Source organism: Sarcophilus harrisii, chromosome 4, assembly GCF_902635505.1.
Source record: "Sarcophilus harrisii chromosome 4, mSarHar1.11, whole genome shotgun sequence".
Lineage (NCBI taxonomy): Eukaryota > Metazoa > Chordata > Mammalia > Dasyuromorphia > Dasyuridae > Sarcophilus > Sarcophilus harrisii.
Genome location: NC_045429.1, coordinates 423,039,052 through 423,058,084, shown reverse-complemented (window position 1 = coordinate 423,058,084; position 19,033 = coordinate 423,039,052). Strand labels below are relative to the sequence as shown.

At 41.3% G+C, this 19,033-nt stretch overlaps 1 protein-coding gene across 1 annotated transcript in view; it reads left to right on the top strand.

Moving 5' to 3' along the window:
• The first annotated feature begins 4,529 nt into the window (after positions 1 to 4,529).
• Positions 4,530 to 19,033, top strand: part of NOTCH2 (notch receptor 2) — a 168,730-nt gene continuing 154,226 nt past the window's right edge. Inside the window, exon 1 of the mRNA XM_031967394.1 lies at positions 4,530 to 4,867. Within this exon, the coding sequence (XP_031823254.1) occupies positions 4,795 to 4,867 (73 nt within the window). The 5' untranslated portion in view covers positions 4,530 to 4,794. The remainder of the gene's footprint in view (positions 4,868 to 19,033) is intronic.

The following is a 19,033-nucleotide window of genomic DNA, read 5'->3' as shown; positions in this document are numbered from 1 at the left end:
TCCTAAGCAACTTTCTGATCCTAAATTGATTTTCTAAAGAGACTCTCCTACCAGAAAGTACATATACTGATCAGTCAACATTAAGTATTTTGGTCTAATTTCTAATTCTGTTTTACAGCATAAAATTAGTAAATTGCCATTCTGGTTTGATCATTGACTCTTTGGGGAGCTAGATTGAAGTGAGTCTATCTTCTAGAATCTGATTTTCCATAAGTAAATTTCTTAAAAAATAAGATCCTGACCAAATAAAGCTGATAAGATGGAGGGTAATGACATTAATAAGGTATGAACAGCACTTAACTCAAACTAACCAGATTAAAATACTGGTAATTGGTCCCCCAACTTGCCAACTACAATGTCTCTCACATCCACCTGTTCCTTTTCATTCCCATTTCTATTATCCTCTTTTAAGTGACTCATTCTTTTCTATAAAGATTATAGAAAATACTTCCTTGTCTTCAATCTCTCCTTCCTCCAATCCATCCTATACACCACCAGCTGGTTAGCCTTAATTTCCAGTTGATGGCCTGTGAGGTATTGTGGTAGTGGAAGAAATATTGGCTTGGAGTCAAAGGACAAAATCATGCAATGGAAGGCTTGGAAAGAACCTCAGTGACTTTCTAGTTCAACCTGTCCATAAAAAGAATTCGTACCATAAAATACTTAGTAAGTGGTGATTTAGTCTCTGCTTAATGACCTCCAAGGAAGGGGAACCCATTCCCTCCTAAGGCATTCCATTCTACTTTAAATAGCTCTAATGGTTAGGAAATTTTTCTTGACATCAAGCCTTTGACAAGCTTTTGCTTTTTTTTTAAACCTACCCATTGCTTTTGGTTCTGCCCTCTAAGACCAAACAGAACAAATGGAATCCTTCCTCCAAATGAAAGCCCTTCAAGTACATGAAAAAGTTTTCCTATCTGCTTTGAGTTAATTTTCTCCATGCTAAATATATTCAGTTCCATCAGCAAAAACTCATAAAATCTAGACTCAAAACTCTTCATCACTCTGGTTGCCCTTCTTTGGATTTTCTGTAGTTTATTAGTACTATCAATATCAACCATTGATGGGACACAAGACTCCAGATAGGGTCTGATGAAGGCAGAGTATGATGAGCCCATCACTTCCCAATTCTTTTCCTAAAGTACTTCTGGACTTCATTAACTTATTTTGGCTCCTAGATCTGGATTCAAGTCTTAACCATGCCATTTGCCAGCTATGTGACCATGTAAATCACATAATCTTCCTTGATTCTTAGTTTTCTAATCTGCAAAATGGAGCAATGGTATTTGTGGCTGGGCATAGTGGTTAAAGGCTGGTTTTGCAATTGGGATGATCTGGGTTCAAGCCTTGATTCTGATGCATTCTTGCTATGTGATTATGGGCAAGCTGCTTAATTTCTCCAAGCCCCAGGCAAGTCTCTAAAGTTACAAATTATATAGATCAGTTCTGGGAACTGCTCCATAATTTTGAAGGTATAGTTTGTACATCATGAGTTCTCCAGGGAAATCATAAGTCCAGATAGACACATACACACACAAATACACACACACACACACACACACACATTTAAAAAAAAAAGAAACTCATGGATTCTTGTGGGGGTATAGCACTCTACACTGTAAATTAATATATAAATGTGAGGTATAATTTTTACATTATAGTAACTTGTATTTCCTATCTTCCCACTAAGCTGCTAATTCCATGAGCGTAATAACCATATTTTAGCTAAAAATTGTCTCTCTTCTAGTACCTAGCACAGTACTTAATACAGTACTGTATTACAGTAGGGGCTCAATAAATAAAATTTGATGACTTGAAATAAGTGTCTCTGCTTTTTCATGCACTAGTGTGGTCACTCTGAAATTCAGTTTCCTCTTCAGTAAGATTAACGCATGGTAAATGATCTCTGAAGTCTTCTCCATGAACTGTTCTGTGTTTTTACACCATTTTTTTTTTTTTTTTGATTTCTCATTGCTAATGGGCTAAATTTTAAACTGGATTTGAATCTATCCATCACCTGACACCAATCTGACTTTGCAGACTTATTCTTATTACTTTTCTAGGCACAAACTGTCTGCTTTCCCCTCTCTGCATGTTCTATATCCCTATCTAGAATAAAACTTCTTAAATTATGTGATGAGACTTTATATAGGTTCATGAAATTCTGATTTGTTGCTAGTAAATGTTTGATTTGTGTATATGTGTGTGTGTGTGTGTGTGTGTGTATCTTATATGCCTCTATTCCCAGAGTCAAGTAAAAGTTTCTTAGGCAAAAAGGGGCCATAAGTGGGAAAAGTTTAAGAAGTCTTAATCTAGAAAGCCTGTCTTCTTCAGATCCTATGCATTTTTCAAGGACCAGATCAAATCCTACTTTCCTGGGTAATGTTTATCTGATTGCTCCAGCCCACGGTGACTCTCCCTTATCTGAGAACATCTGCTTCAATCATTTTTTTCCTCAATAGTATTTTATTTTTCCAAATACATGTTAAAGATAGTTTTCAATGTTAATTTTTGTAAGACTTTTTGTTCCAAATTTTTTCCCTTCTTCCCTTCCCTTCTCCTTCTCCAAGACAGCAAGCAATTCGATATAGCTAAATATGTGCAATCCTTTTAAATCTATTTCCATATTTGTCATGTGGTACAAGAAAAATCAAATCAAAAGGTGGGGGATGAACACAAGAAAGAAAAAAACAAAGTTGAAAATACTATGCTTCCATCCACATTCAGTCTCCACAGTTCTCTCCGGATGTGTATGGCATTTTCCACTCCAAGTCTATTGCTTTAATCATTTTATATTTATATCTTATATTGTTTTTTGACTTTTCAGGTGTGGCTATGTTGGCAACTAGATTGTAAGTTCCTTGAGGAGTAGAAACAAGGATCTGCTAGATCTTGGATATTTATACTTCAGAAATTTGCAAACAAATCAGGACTTGATTTATTGGTTTGTTGATAACCTAGATTTTAGAAAGTGACAGAGAAAATGTTAATAATATTAAATTTAAAAGTATGTCATGAGTATCTTCTTCCTCTTCCTCCTCCTCTTCCTCCTCCTCTTCCTCTTCCTCTTCCTCTTCCTCTTCCTCTTCCTCTTCCTCTTCCTCCTCCTCCTCCTCCTCCTCCTCCTCCTCCTCCTCCTCCTCCTCCTCCTCCTCCTCCTCCTCCTCCTCCTCCTCCTCCTCCTCCTCCTCCTCCTCCTCCTCCTCCTCCTCCTCCTCCTCCTCCTCCTCCTCCTCCTCCTCCTCCTCCTCCTCCTCCTCCTCCTCCTCCTCCTCCTCCTCCTCCTCCTCCTCCTCCTCCTCCCTTTGGTAGGGACTTAAAAGTACCACATCCCTCTAAGTTGAAAAACTCAAACATTTGTTTAAAGAATTGTGTAAACTATCTCCACCCTGTTTTGCTTCCTATTCCCCAAATTTCTCCTTAACCAAAGTCCTTCTCTATAACATCCACACACAATCTTTGGGTTTAAGGATGCACAAACTCTGTAAAAAGCATCATTTTATATAAACCTGAGATCATAGGGATTTGACCTAGAAGCGAGATTCAACTCCCTCTATAAGTGAAGAAACTGAAGTGATACAGTGGATAAGAGTTCAGGACTGGGTTCAAATCCAGCCTCAAATCAACTTGCTAGCGGTGTGACCCTGAGCAAGTCATTTAATCCTACTTGCTTCAGTTTCCTTATTTATCAAATGAGCTGGAGAAGGAAATGGCAAACCATCTCAATATCTTTGCCAAGAAAATCTCAAATGGGCTCAGGAAGAGTAGATGAGACTGAAAAAAGACTCAAGTCACAACAACCCGGGCTTGCTCGTGGTTAAATGCCTTGCTCGTGGTTAAATGCCTTGCTCAAGGTCACACACGTAAAAGTAGAGTAGCCACTTTTTTTTTTTTTTAACACATAGGAGGACTCGAGAGATAGATGACTTGACCGAAGTCGCCCAATAAGCGGAATAGCCGGGATTTGAACTCCTGTCCAGCTTTTGTCCATTGCAGTCCAGCTTCCCCTGTAAAAGTAGAGGTTGCTCTGGCCGTACGTGGAGATGCTAGGACTTTCCAAAGCTCATCCAGTGAGAGGGTCCCGAGTCTTCTGACCCCCACCCAAATCTCTCTCTCTTGCACCGGGCATCCCTGTGTGCAGCCCGGGGTGATGTACGAGCTTCTCCTTCTACAGAGACGCGCCCAGCGCTGCAGTGCCCGGCTGCCCATCAGCGCCCGCTTCGTCCCAGCGCAGGCGAGATCTTCAGCATCGATGGGGTTAAATCGGAGCCTCCGGCCCCAACCCGCGCTCTGGAGGAATGGGGGGGAGCTGGACGATTCGTAGTAGATCCTTCCGCGGGGAAATTGTGCCGGAACTTTTTCATGCGGGAAACCCCGGGGTTCGGAAGGCGGCTGCAGCTGCTGGGGCGGCGAGGAGGAGGGGAAGGAGGAGGAGGAAGAGGAGGAGGAGGGGAGGGGAGAGGAGGAGGAGGGCGGGGCTTTCCCCAGGGGGAGGAGGGCCGGGGCGGAAGGACACGCGAGGCTCAGAGAAGCAGCCGAAACTTTCTGCCAAACTCCGGGCGGCGGCGGTGGCTGGTGCTGGTGCTGGTGCTACGCGGAACCGGGGCGCGGGGCGGTCTATGTGCTGCGCTTAACCGGTCTGGGGCCCCTGGAGGAGGGTCCTAGAGTCGCGGCTGCAGCCCGACAGTGGGGGGGCTCCCCGCCAGGGACCCCCCCGCCCCATGTGGATCAGCTCGGGCGGAGGAGGAGGAGGAGGAGGAGGAGGAGAAGGAGAAGGAGGAGGCGAGTGAGAAGATGCCCGCCCTGCGTCCTGCCCCGATCTGCCTGCTTCTGGGTCTCTGGCTGTGCCAAGGCGCGCCCACCCTAGGTGAGTATCCCAGGTGGTCAAGGCAGGCGCTCTCCGTCCCTCTACGACCCCAGGGTTCCCTTTCCTCCCCTTCCCTCCCGGGCCACCCTCAGTTAATATCCCCCTTCTGCGCCGGGGCACGGAGAAAGGTGGGGGGCGCTGGGCTTGCCGGGCTCTCTGCAGCCTCCCAGTGGAGTGAAGCAATTTGATTAATGAGAGCTCTGGATGTATTCGGTTCTCCCTCCACTGAGGTGGGCTGGGGGAGGGGGAGCCGTACGCCCCCTCTTCTTCCCTGGCGGAGCAGCGGTGGGAGGGGGCTGCTGGAGGCTCGGCCCCCGAGGACTTGGCGAGAGGCGAGCTGACCTTGGGCCCTGCCCAGCCTAACAAAGGGTTACAGTTCAGCGGGCTGCGAGCCGCACGCCCCTAGCGCTTCTGGCTCCAGGAATGCCAGACGCCCTCGTGGGGGGAGGTCGCCCTGAGCCGAGCCAGAGCCGAGCCGATCGGACCTTCCCTGCCAAGCAGAGTTAGATCGGAGCCTCGGCCTGGGGTCGTGGACCAGGTCTGGGCAAAGGGGCAAGGTCCACCGAGCCCAGCCCGGTCCAGCAGACGTTCATTCAGCCTGTTCGTGCTGGGCAGCGCGTTTTAGTTCGCTGACAGCCCCCTCTCTGCCTGGGCGTCTGGCTTGTCTCGTGGGTTTTGGCCGCATTGTGCCTGGAGAGCTAGGAAAACTCGTGTGGCTGCATACTAAGGCAATTAAAATCTCAACGGATGTCATTCACCCAAGGCACAGATCCCCACGTTTATCTTTGGGAACCCGGGACCCCCCCCCAGCTTGGAAGAACTGCTATGTGACATTGACCATCTTCTCCAACTTGGAGAGGCAGGATTGGTGACTTCCTCCGCCCCACCCGCCCCCTGTAGAGAGGGGGTCCTACACTCATTCTCAAAGTGCCTTAAGTTAGGACGTCTTCTAAGAGTGTTACCAAAACGTGTCTCGGAACACATTTGAAGGTCATTTTACTAAAAAAAAAAAAAAAAAAAAATCAATAAAAATTAAAAAAAAAAAAGGGGGGGGGGAGGAATCTAAATATTTCAACTGTCTTTTCCAGGAAGAATCATTAAAAAAAAAAAAAAAAAAAAAACCCGCAAACGAGAATTGTTCTTTCCTTTAAAGAAAAGGTGCTCGGCTTTGATATGTTGCCTGTTCTCAGTTTTGAATGCTTGAGGAAGTTAAAAATGCACACGTGTGTATGTGTATTTGTGTGTGTGTGTGTGTGTGTGTGTAAAGAGAATAAAAGTAACCTTCCACCTGAAAACGTGGACTTAGGCATTTTCTGGTACAAATGCACCTGCCCAAGAATATCAGAGGTAAACCAGATATGTGCAGAGGAACCATGTACTTCTTGACGTAGTACCATCGGTCAAAAAGTATTAAGAAACGCTTCAAGTTGTATAGGTCCTTTTCTTCTCCTTTAAATGAAAGAAATGATGTAATATGTGATTAGGGTGGGTGGAGGTGGCAAAATTAGCTAGATCAGATGGACATTTGAGTGTAGGAAGTAGTAATCCTCACTCATTCTCTTACTAACCTGTTTTGGCAAGTTAATTAATCTCTCTAACTTTGTTTCCTTCATGTAAAAGAAAGATGGGGGAAAAAAAAAAAACTTCCCCGAGTCATTGGGGCAGAACTAAATAGATGATATTGAAAGGCACACTACAAAACTGCACAAGAAGAAGAAAATAAGGATTCTTTTCTGCTAAGAGAGGACCTTTCTCATTTAAAACTCCCCAAACACTGATCAGTTTTCCCTTGCGATATAAAGGGCAGGTATTAGAAATACCTGTCTTACACATGGAGAATCGGATAGAATCCTCTGTTTTGCTGTTTTAAACTTGACTGCTCCAAGGGAGGGACCCTAAAGCCTACTTTTTAGTGACTATCCTGAATTACACCAAATTATTTGCTGTGAATTCTTTTGTAAAAAATCTCCATCTCTTATCACTTGGGTTCTCCCAAGGTACCAATTAGAACACACCCTTCTGACCCTTTGAATCTCTTGTATTGGGCTTGTTGCCAGGATGTAATTTACACATCATTGAGTTCCCCAGCCGAGATCTGTCAGCCCCATTCTTGTGGTTCTCCAAACAGCCGTCTGTGGACACACCTATATCCTAGGATCCCCTTTCCCTGCAATTGGTAGGTATTTTCAGATCTTGCTGCCTGCTTGATAATTCCCCTTGATCTGGTGAATTTTGATAGAATTGCCTTCAAAACTATTTTAGTCTTACAAATAATGGTTTTGGAAAATGTCCTGCTCTTGTTAATTTGTTTGAATACTATAGGCACAATAAAAGAGCATAATTTTTTGCCCTTTTTTTCCCCTTTTGCATTGACCTCCTGTTCCTTTGAATGAAATTCCTGGGAGAGAGGTTGGGATTGACTTTTCTCAAGAAATAGCTCTAATTTTATCCTCCTCTATTGCCTTCCCGAAGTTGATTGTTTCCAGTTTATTCTGTCTATAGCTTGTATATTGTGTCACTCATTAGACTGTGAGATCTTGGAAAGCACTGTCTGTCTTTTGCCTTTCTTAGTATCCCCAGTGCTCAGCACAGTGAATGACAGCATTTAATAAATGTTTATTGACTGACTCTCTGCTTCAGGAGATGACCTCTGTCTTCTCCCTGCTTTGTCTCTGTGCTCTCCAGCTGCTGAAAGGGGTACTTTGGCACCTGGATTGTGACAGTCCTGTTTAGAACCTTTGGGAGATGCCTGGATATGTCTAGAAGCTTTCAAACTGCTTCTGATTTCGGTCAAGATGATGTTCTTTGAAACTGTTTAATTTGCATTGTTTTGCATATGCTCTGATGGGACTTAGTCCCATTCCCTAGACATACTTTCCTCTCTCTCCAGAGAGTCTTAAAGAGAGATAAGATATCTAATCTCTTACACTTCAGAGTGCTTGTATGGATGATACTTCACTATTTCAAAGAACTTATAACTTCATAGGTATGGACATTCTTTTTACTGATGCAAACAAAGCTCCTTCATGTCTCAGTAGGTGTTTTCCAAAAGTTGCTATGACCATACTGAACAGCATTGTCCCAGGTGACCAACCCTGTGGTGAGGAGCTTTTCTGAACTTAACAAGGAGGGTCTTCATATGACCATCTTTGGCTGTGTCCATCCTTTGAAACCTTTCCAGATTATTACAGCATCCCCACTTCAGGAAAGATGTTGACAAACTTCAGTGAATCCCAGTTTGTGTGACCATGATGAGAAGAGGCCTTAAACGGAGAGTTGGAAAGAACTGAGATGAAGAGAAAACTTAGAGGACCCTTGCTAATTGCCTATTAGTGTTTGAAAGGCTGCCTTATAAGAGAGTGAGTGATTAGTTGTTCTGTCTGCTTGGTCTCAGAGGGCGGATCTGGGAACATTGTGTGGGAGTGGCCCAGAAATAGGTTTAGGGACATTAGGTGGATAAACTTCCCAATAAGTTAGAGCTGTCTAAAAGTAGGAGAGATTGCTTCAGGAATTGCTCATCCTTTGGAGGTCATTGAGCTGAAGCTGGGTGATCTGGTGTTTTTGGATATTTTACAAATATCCAGGTATGAAGATCTGGGTCTCTGAGGCCCTTTTCATCACTTGAGATTCTCTGTGATTTTGGTTCAGCAGAATGAAAACTGTTGGTAATTCCAAAACACAGCTTTATGCCATAACAGAATCAACAGGGTAGGACCTGAAAGCCAGTAGGAAAAATGAATTCAAGGTGAAATTTAAAAAAACTTTCAACCAATTTATTTTAATTTTACTCTTATTTTTAGTATGAAAAATAACTTTAAGAATCAATTTCTTTAGGGATTTTTTTTGGGAAAAGTTTGTGTGTTTCTATTTAAAAATTAAATGAATTACAATTATTTTTTAAAGGAATTTGTGGGGGTTTTTTTTGGGGGGAGCAGGATTTTCACCTTGAACTCATATTTTGAAGCATTGAAAGAATACACCAGACTGAGAAACACTTTGTGTAGATGAATTTATAACTTTTCCATGGAGAGATTTTCTCTTAAAACCAGTTCCAAAGAGCACTAAAAATAAGAGGTAGTGAACATATAGTGCCCACTAGGCACCAGGCACTAGGTGAAGCACTAAGATTACAAAAAGAGGCAAAAGATAGTTACTATTCTCCAGGGAGCTCACAATCAAATGACAGCAGATAGCATTTCTTGCTTGCATTGTTTCATGAGTCTTGAACATTTCCCCAGCAGTATGGCGGCAGGTGATGGGCCACACAGAGCACCTAGCACAGTGGGAGGCAGAGAGTAAATGCTTAGAAGATATTTGCCTAGTGGAAGAGCCTTATTTATTTAAGTGAACATCATTAGCCTCATGTGGGCCCAGTGGCCTCTTGGCACCTTTGGTTTCCAACCCTCCCCTGCCATGGGATGTCCTGCAGGTGAGGCTGGTGTTGACTCAGGTTTGCCTGGAAGCTGCTTTCACCTGTAGAGATGAGAGCAGTCTAAAGCTGACCCCACCTCTGGGAGGATTCATACTCCACCCTTTCTCTTGAATAAAGAGCAGCTCAGGTTTTTGTTTTTCCCTTTGTGTTGGCATCCTTTCAGAGAATTTTTTCTCCTCAACTCCCACTTCGGAACCCTCTGTAGGGGTGCCAGAGATCCAGAGCTCAAAAGCCCAGAGATCCAGGAGACTAGCCTAAAGTGGGAGGTTTCCTGGACCAGATGATCCCTTGAGATCATTTCCAGCCTTGGATCTTGAAGTCTTCTTCCCCTTCTTCCCCTCCACTGTCAATTTTGGGGGAAAGCTCCTATCTTCTGGAAGGGCTGAGTCTTTTGGTTTCTGCTTAAAACTTCATTTTCCCCCCAAAGTGATCCCACTTTTTCTGCAAAACATGCTTATTTAGCCGAGTCAGAATGAGAATGAGACGGCAGGTCTAGTATCAGAATTAGAATATAGAAAATTTTTAAAGGAAATCCAAAAATTCAATCTTGTATCCTGTCGTCAGATTCAGACCAATATGTACTCTGTGCACAACACATAAGGAAGCCTCAATCATCCTCTCACAGAGAGATTGTGCTGATCTAATACAATTATTTACTTTGTATCTATTTCATATTTATTTACACATTTACACATTTCTAGTGATGGAAGATGAACTACTTGCAAACAGGGAATGATGTTTTGGTCTCTGGGATTTATATCTCCAGTGCCCTGGAAATAGTAGACTCAATAAATATTTGCTGAATTTATTCCAACCATGGTAGCATCAGGACCCACGAAGCCTTGAAATCCTTTTGATGTGAAAAGTTATGTTCCATTCCTAGCCTCAATGAACCACACTTTACCTTTGAAGATGTTACCTGTTAAGACTTATGACTACTTCTGTGTCTTGTGGCATCCGACACCCCTTCCTCCTCCTCCCCTCCTCTTTCCCTCAGGTGGATTTGTGAGAAAGAGCAAAGTGCAGTGGTGGAGAGGGCGAGGGGAGGCTTCTGAGCCGAGCACTGTGAACATTTGGAATTTTGGAAAGGGGCTGCAGGCTTTCCTTGGCAATGTTTCTTGATGCTTGTGCCTTGGAAGAAAAAGCAGGAATGTTCTTGGAAGTATGTTCCCAGGATTCTGGATTTAATGAGTCATTTGATCAATATGCCCCATTGGGCGTAGGGGCTTTGCAATGTAGTCTTTCCCTTCCTTCCTTTTCCTTCCTCCTACCCAAGGAAATAAAAATTAGGGGAGCAGAAGACAGACTGAGGATGGAATAGCAGAGCATTCAGCCACTCTAATTCTTTCATGTTGTTGATAGGCTGGGGGAGGAAACTAAGTGACTCGTCCCAGATTGCCCTACCAGTTAATGTCAGAACTGGGATCAGGACCCATTTTCCTGACTCCTCATTCCGTGCTCTCAGCTGTACAGAAGAGTTATTAAGGGAGCCACGGATGGTAGGGAGGAGAACAAAGGAACGACCACATTGATTTATTTACATAAGCATGAGTCGGATTTTTATAGCATCTTTTCTTTGATGAGATTTCTTTCTTTCTGTTGTCTTTGAGTTTTAAAAAGCTCAACTACCACAATAGCAAAGTTTTTATGACCCACTACAGTGGGAGGGAAGTTTGTCTCATGTAGGTTACCTTTAGTCCATGTGTTTCACCTATCACTTTATAGCACTGAATAGGAAAGATATTGTCCCTGCCTTCAAGGAGCTTATTAAATCATCCTTGAGGAGGCAGGTTGATGGACACACAGCTAAGTCTGCAATTGTCAGCTGTGATGTATCTACACATTTGAAATGCATTTTCCTGCTGTTGGGCTGATTCAGAAGCCCAGACCTTCTAGGGAGATTGGCTCAATGCTATGGTGACCCAGCTGGAAGGCATGTCACCAGCCTGTTAGGCTTCCTAATCCCAGACAGAGCAAGGGTCTCCACACCGGTGTACCCTTTTTTTGGAGGGTGCTAGAATTCAGATCTCTTTGTGAGGATACTCTTTATAAGTCAAGGGTCTAACTCTAGCCAGTAGTCTTATTTGGAGAAGAAATGAAAGCTCTTGGTCTGATGGTGTAGATGTAAGATTTGTATCTGAATTATTGTCAGTGAGTGTTCTGGGAGAGGGAGGGCAGGCTCCTGAATGCCAAGCTTGACTCAAAATGAGATTTGGCTTAAGTAAGATGTCCTCCCTTACGAGAATCATTTCTCCATGTCAATCGTTGAAGGGTCCTTTTTATTGCCTAGAAGGGGTTGAGGTGGTATTGTGGACTCATCCCCCATGTCAGTTGGCATGGGGATTCTATCCCATCGGTTAATCATAACTGCCAGCACACTTTTGTGCTTGTCCTGGCAAAAACCTTGTTTTACCGGCTCCCCAAAAGTTCAGGCTCTAACTGGATGGGTCTGAGTAAGCCTTTTTTTTTTGGTGGGGGCTTAGAGGTAGGATGGTGGGATATTTTTGGCTCCCTTTGCTCCTCCTAAGCATCAGGCTGATTCCCTTTTTCCAGCTATGAAAACTGCCCTTCATCTCCTGGCTAGGTAACAAGGGGCCAGCATTTCTCTGGGCTGTCACACTGTGCCCTTCTTTGGAAGCCTGCCTAGGGCGTTACTGGTCTCCAAGTTAGTTCTCATGCAGGATGTTGGCAGCTCAGCTTCAGCTCTCAAATCCATGCATACATTATGCACACATGCCAGGACTGCCCCATTGCAGCACAAACACAGGTTGGGCCTATTGGGGTTGCAGAACCTGTTCCCTTGGCTAAGAGTACCTTGCCCGCCTTCTTTTAGCATATTTATTTATATGAAGTGGGTATGCATACATATGTGTATTTTGTTGGGGGAAGGAGACCCATAAAAGGGGAATTTGTTGCAGTCCAAGTCTTGTGTAGCTAAAAGTAGATGGTCTTCTAAAAACAAAAATACACTTTCCGGTACTTGAAGTTTCAAGTTCTCATACCTTGTTTTATGGGGTGGTAGGTTTGTAACTTCTTTCTTGCTTGTTTCTTGTGATCTTTTCTTGCTCATCTCTCTTTTGCAAGAGAAATACTGGAAGACTTTAGAGACGAAGTATCCCATCTTGAGTGATGGACTCAGTGGAGAAGACACTACTAGGTTAGAGAGATTTTTTTTGGTAATTCTTGTGGTGATAATTAAGTATAGTCTACTCTGCTGAACCTATGAATGGCTATAGACCAAAAATGAGAGAATGCTCACGGCAGTAAGTGAACTTTTTACTCCTGTGAGTAACAAATTAGGTATCGGAATTCTCCATAGAAATTTTCATTATGATTTGATATCTGGCTGTTCCTATATGCCCAGAAAGGTGCCTTGTCTTCTTGGTATTCATTGCTGTGTTAGATCATTGGATTTTAAAGAAATACATTCCATTTAGGGCCTTACTTATATTTTCTGTCTGTAGTAGAAGTAGCTGTATACATTTTATTATATGAATTTTACCTTAATAAAAGGAAAAGAAGAATGTCATTACTAATTCAGGATTATAGATGGATTAACATTTGAGGATGATTAAAGTATTCAATCGCACCATTCTTTCTTTTAATCAGAAGCAAAATGGGTGGTGTTAATATATATAGTATTGTGGGATATGAATTTTGAAAAAGTTTATCTTTTATTTCTTTCCTAGTACCTGTGGGATACGAATTTTGAAAAAAACTTATTCCCTATTCTCTCCCTTCTGTATTATATGGTCAGGTGCCATTGACTTTCTTCTTGTTGCTCAAACAAAGCATTTTGTGTCCCATCTTTGTATTTTTGTACAGTCTGTCCCTTTTATCTGGAATGATGCCCTCTTTACCTCTGTCCCCTTAAGAACTTTATTTTCCTTTAAAAGTCCAGCTCCAAGGCTTTTCCTGACTGCCTACTACTTGTGCTTCCCCCCTGCCCCCAGCACTACCTTTGTATATTTATTATGTGTGTGTGTTTGTGTACATGTGTGTGTGTACATGTCACCCCTTAGAGGGGTTTAAGAGTAGATCCATTTCTGTCTCTGTATCTCCAGTACCTAGCACGGTGACTGGCCCATTTTTAAGTCATTTCAATCATGTCTGATTCTTCATTGCCTTATTTGGAGTTTCTTAGCAAAAATACTGGAGTGATTTGCCATTTCTTTTTTGGCTCATTTGACAGATAAGGAAACTGAGGCAAATAGGGTTAAGTGACTTGGATGGAGTCATACAGATGGTATGTGTCTATGAGAGCATTTTTGAACTCGAAAGAGTCCTTCTGACTCCAGGTCCAGCTCTCTATTCACTGAGTACCTTACTGCCCACTTGGCCCAGAGCAGATGCTTATTAAATGCTTATTATTTTTGGTTTAAAGGTTGAAAGGACAAAAAGCCAGTCTTGTAATCAGAAAGTTCTGGGTTCAGATTCTATCCCTTAACACACAATTTCTGCACAACCATAGACAAATTTTCTTAATCTCTCAGTATCCCAGAAAGCTCTCTCTGTTTATAAATTATAGTTGTGACATAGATTTGCACAAGTGGGAAAGAGTTTCCACACTACACACGTCATCATCTATGTTGATGAATTTATAGGTATAAGCATTAGAAAAATAGTAAGAAAATAATTTCATAATTCATTTAAACCCCGGAATGAACCTTATGGTGTTTTTAGAATTCCATTTTTCCTCTGGATTTTAATCCTACATAGAACACATGATAATGAGCATACTCCTGGAGTGTATATTCTTCCTCTATTTTATAACGTATATTCTGGGAATGCAAAGCAAATTTAATAATATCTTGATGAATCACAACTAGAGTGGAAAACATGCTGGGAAAAGTAATGAAAAAGACCAATCATCATGTAGATTAGACCCAAATAAAGAATGATTTGATCTCTGCCACAATCCCTTCCTCCTACACTCTCATCCTCCCTTCTATGGCCATTCAAGATTTGTTCACGTGTATTTTTTTGTGTGGAGATATTACATTGGAAACTACATTGTAACCTGCCCAAGGACAGAAACTAAGACTGGCTGGTCATTCTTTTATTTTGACCTCATTCGCTGATCGGTTCAGTCAGACGTCCAATGAGCCCATATCCTCCCCCAAACTAGGACGGCCCTTGAAGGGAACTGGTCAGATCCACCTGGCCTTTGGGCACCTTGTTAAAAAAAAAACCTTTCTTTTCTTCTTTTCCTGTGTTCTCCCTTCTTTGGCCCCCTTCCCCCATTCCCTGTACATAGTGATCCCTTGATAAATGTTGTTGACTAATGTTGCAATCCAGAAGAGTAGTTTCAAGGATGTGTGGTTTAGAAAATTGTTGCTTTGCTTCTGGGCCCAAGGGACGGTCCAGCTGAATTGCTGTGTGCTCAGGCACTGTAAGATTTAAGTATCTGGTTCTGAGAAATTTCAAGCAGAATGAATGCCCTCTCAAGGACTGTTGGAATTCATGGAGCTGGGAGCGTGCCAGCTATATTACCATATTTAAGTGAGCCTGAAACGGGAGAAAAATAACATTTCTAAGCACCTGAAAGAGAAAGGCTTCTCAGAAGGGCAGACTGTGACCTTGTAGTTATGGTGGCTGAGATTCTGGAGAGAGACTGGTTTTGATTCCAGTAGTCTTGTGTGATTCCAATAGCTTTTCTTAAACTAAAGGAAATTAAAGATGTGGAAATAAATTTTGATTGGAAAACCATTTTCGTGCACAAGTTTTTATGGTATTTCTAAAAGGAAGAACTTTATTCTATCTAGCTCTTGCAACAAGAGGCTTGACCAGTAGGTGAAGCTTCAGATCACACACTTTTTTGTTGTTGTTGTCTTTGGATCTATTAAGACGTGAATGTAAGATTTTATTCCTTATTTTATATAGTTATTCAATAATTTGTTTTATTGGTTATTTGTAATAAAAAATTTTGAAGGTCACTTTAAAAGCTTAGTTGAGATTTACTACCTTATTTTTATTTTAAAAATTATATTTTATTTAGGGTTTAATTCAATTTAAAATTATTTTAAAACTTTCTTATTTCTTAATATAATATTAAATTTCTTAATTTATTAAGGCACAGTATCTGCCTTTGTGGACCTCATATCATTCTTTTTTTTCTGATACAACCACTAATTATGCTGAATATTGTCAACTTTTTCTGCTATGTTTTTGCTATTTATAAAATTGGTGAAGTATCTAAGAATGTTTAATATAACAAATAAATAAAACTAGTAATGCTTGTTGGATCACATGCATATGTTTTGTAAAGCTGGTTTACATCATAATTTGTTTATGTCAAGCCTGTGACTTATATGGAGGTAAAATTCAGGTCTTATGTTTTTGCACTTTCTACAGCAGCTCATACAGAATTGAGTACATGGTTTATAGGATACTTATTCTTCCTCATTCTTTCTGGTTTCAGAAGATGAGATGGTATTCCCCTCTGCTAAGGCTAGCCAGTACTTAGGAAGGGCCTAGTACATGGTAAATACTTAATAAATGTCTACTGAATTGAATTATTCATACTTAATTTTTACATCACCTCTTGTTTTCATCTACAAGGCTTCCTTTGCTTCTTTGACTACTTTTCTGCCCATTTTCAGTGTCTTCCTCTTATCTTCTTCCCTCTGTCTACAGATATAATTTAGGTCTCTTCAATCTGGGGCAGTAGGGAGAAAGATTTCCTTGACCATAACATCCTCTCAAATTCTATTCTGTATCCCCTCTCCCTTTCACTGCTAAACTTTTAGAAAGAAGGCTGTGCTATGGATCTGTTTCATGTGTTGCTGCTAAACCCCACAACTGACCCAATTGGAAATTACAGTGGAAGTCCAGCTTCCTCATCTTTGCATTCAAGGAGGTTGAGATTCAGGCAGATTTAGACAACTTGCCCAAGATGATACGGAATAAGTCACTGAACTGGAATGTGAATGAAGGACCTTTTGGCTCCAGAGCTGCCATACTTTCTCCTGCACCCAAATGCCTCCGATTTAGCTTCCATCTCCTGTTAAATTCACTTACATAGCTGCAGTCATTTGTATCGTCCCTTTGATTCCATGGGTTTCAGTTGACCTTAAAATTACTTTACCTATTTTTCTCTGAGTCCTTTATTCATCATTTCTTAATTGTACAATAGCATTCTATTATCTTTGTATATCACAGGTTTGGGTGGCTATTTCCCAATCAGTGGGTATCCACTTTGTTTCCATGTTTTTGCTACTTCAGATAACATTGCTGTGAGTATTTTTGGTCTTGCTCCCGTGCCCTTCCGACATGACCAATAGCTCCTTGCCTGTGGCTCTGCACTCTCCATTTAGCCAGTTCTTGCCACTTGACACACTGTCCTCAATTCTACTCTTGCTCTTGGAAAGGACACCTTATCCAATTTCCCAGTGGAACCACGCACCATCCTAGTGACCTCAGCCTTCCCTGGCCACCACTCCCTTTAAGAGCATCACCCTCACTAGAAAGTAGCCTTCTGGAGGGCAAGGATTGTCTCTTTTGCTTCTGTAATCTTAGCACTAAGTTTAGCACTCTGCCTGGCACATTCTAAGTGCTTACTAAATGTTTCTTCTTTCCTTCCTTTATAAAAGGTCTTTCTTTTTGTCTTTGACCACTTAAGGATATAAACCTCAAAGCATCCTTAACTGCAATCCTTTCCAATCAACTCTGGAACTCTGCTTGGGGTGCCTCATTTAGCCTTCTGTAAGGAATGATTATTATTTACATCAGTGTTAAAAATGGATCTGTGATCTCTTAGTAGGGTTTCTCTCCTCTATAATTTCTCCTTTCTCATTCTAGGCCATGTCTTTTTAAAATTTTCCTTTTCTATTCCATACTTAAACATCAAATCAAACATCTCCACATTTCCATATATATATATATATATATATATATATATATATACATATATACATATATAAATATGTTTGTGTGTATGTGTATGCGTATATACTCCATGTGTATATGCATATATGTAGATACAACTGTTTATCCATCTATGTGTATGTATATATATATACATGCACAAATATTCAAATACAAGTATAATATATGCATTCAATATATATATATACACACACCTACATTATACATTGTACATATGTACATGCATACATACACATACAGGAGAAGATTGCATAAGAAATTTTGAACCTGTATTAGTTAGAACTTCCTTTTCTTTTAAAACATGTGATAAATCTAGCATATAACTGCCAGAGCTCCCCTACTTTGTTTGTGATTCCTTCTTCCTTGTCTTTCCATAATGCATCCATAGATGTTTGTTTTAGCCAGTGCCTCCAGCCCCCCTCTCTGGTTCCTTTAATGTTTCCTGGACACCAGATCAGCGCTCAGTCTGTCATACATTATCTCTCCCTCTCACTGTATGGCTCATCTTTTCCAGTTGGACAGGTCTCTGATGATGGTTTTACTCTACTTCTTAAGCACAAACTCTTATTCATGCAAATTACTTTTACTCATCCCTACACCTTTGTTGCTTACAATTTTGATTCTTCTGAAATGTGATCCATTAACACTATCCACAGCCATACATAGCATCCCTAGAAGAATGTGGATGTCAAAAAAGATGGGCTTTTGTGTCAGTTTAATATTGAACCCACTGGATAATTCTCTAAATGGAGTTCAGCTTCCATTCTGGTTCCTATTTTCAAGATGTAGAAACCATCTCAATGTACTGTCTGTCCAATTGTCTGTTATAAGCCAGATACTATATGTGTATCTACTCTTAATTTTTTCTTGGTTTTTCTTAATGGGTTAAGCTCTTCTTCTAATAAAGAGGTTCCTCATCCTTTTCCCTGGTTCTTTTCTTCATTACTTTTTTTTATCTCTTTATACCATCTCTCTGGGCCATCTTACCCAATTTCATTTATTTCATTTTAATGTCTCTGAAAATAACTTGCAGCTCAACATATTCAGTCCCCATTTCTCATCTGAACTGCAGCCCCTTATTCTTATTTTCCTTCTGGAGCTGGAGAGCCCCCACCTCAGTGTTCCTACACCGGCATCACAAACTCAGAGCTAAGGAATAGACTTGTGCTTTCTTTGATGTATAAGAAATGGTCAGGGGAGGAAGCATCCCCCACTAATACACATTGACAGCTTCTAGTTTTATAGGGTTGGTATGTGTTAGAGGAAAGGACTTTAGCACAGTCTTTTTGGCTACCATCTGTAAATGGTCCTCATCGCTATTTCTCCTTCACAAACTCTACATGTCTCAAAATGAACTCATCTTCCCTTCAGAACCCACCTTCTTCCCATCTTCCTTGTTTCTGTCAGTGGCACCACCCAGAACTCAAAACAAAGGCTTACAACCTTAGTCATTATTGGGTTTTTTTTTTTGTCCTTCACATACTACCTCTGACTCAACCCTAAAGCCCATCTGACCCCTTTGCTTTGCACCTTCCTCTCTCTTTCTTCCCCTCCCACTGCCACCATACAAGTTTGAGATACTGGGGAAAATATTGGTCATGGAGTCAGGAGGTTTAATTCAAGGGTCTGGTAGTTAGAAATGGGGTGGCTCTGAGCAAGTAACATTACTTTTTGAAGCCACTGCTGCCTCATGTATAAAAAAAGAATGCATCTTATGTTGGCTACCTATCCACCCACTGTATAGGGTTGTTTGTGAGGGAAAAAATGAGTTGTTGCATTTTTGGGTGTTTATTATTATAGCTTCCTAACTAGCTTTCCTGTCTTAGCTGTCAAAGTAATATTTCTGA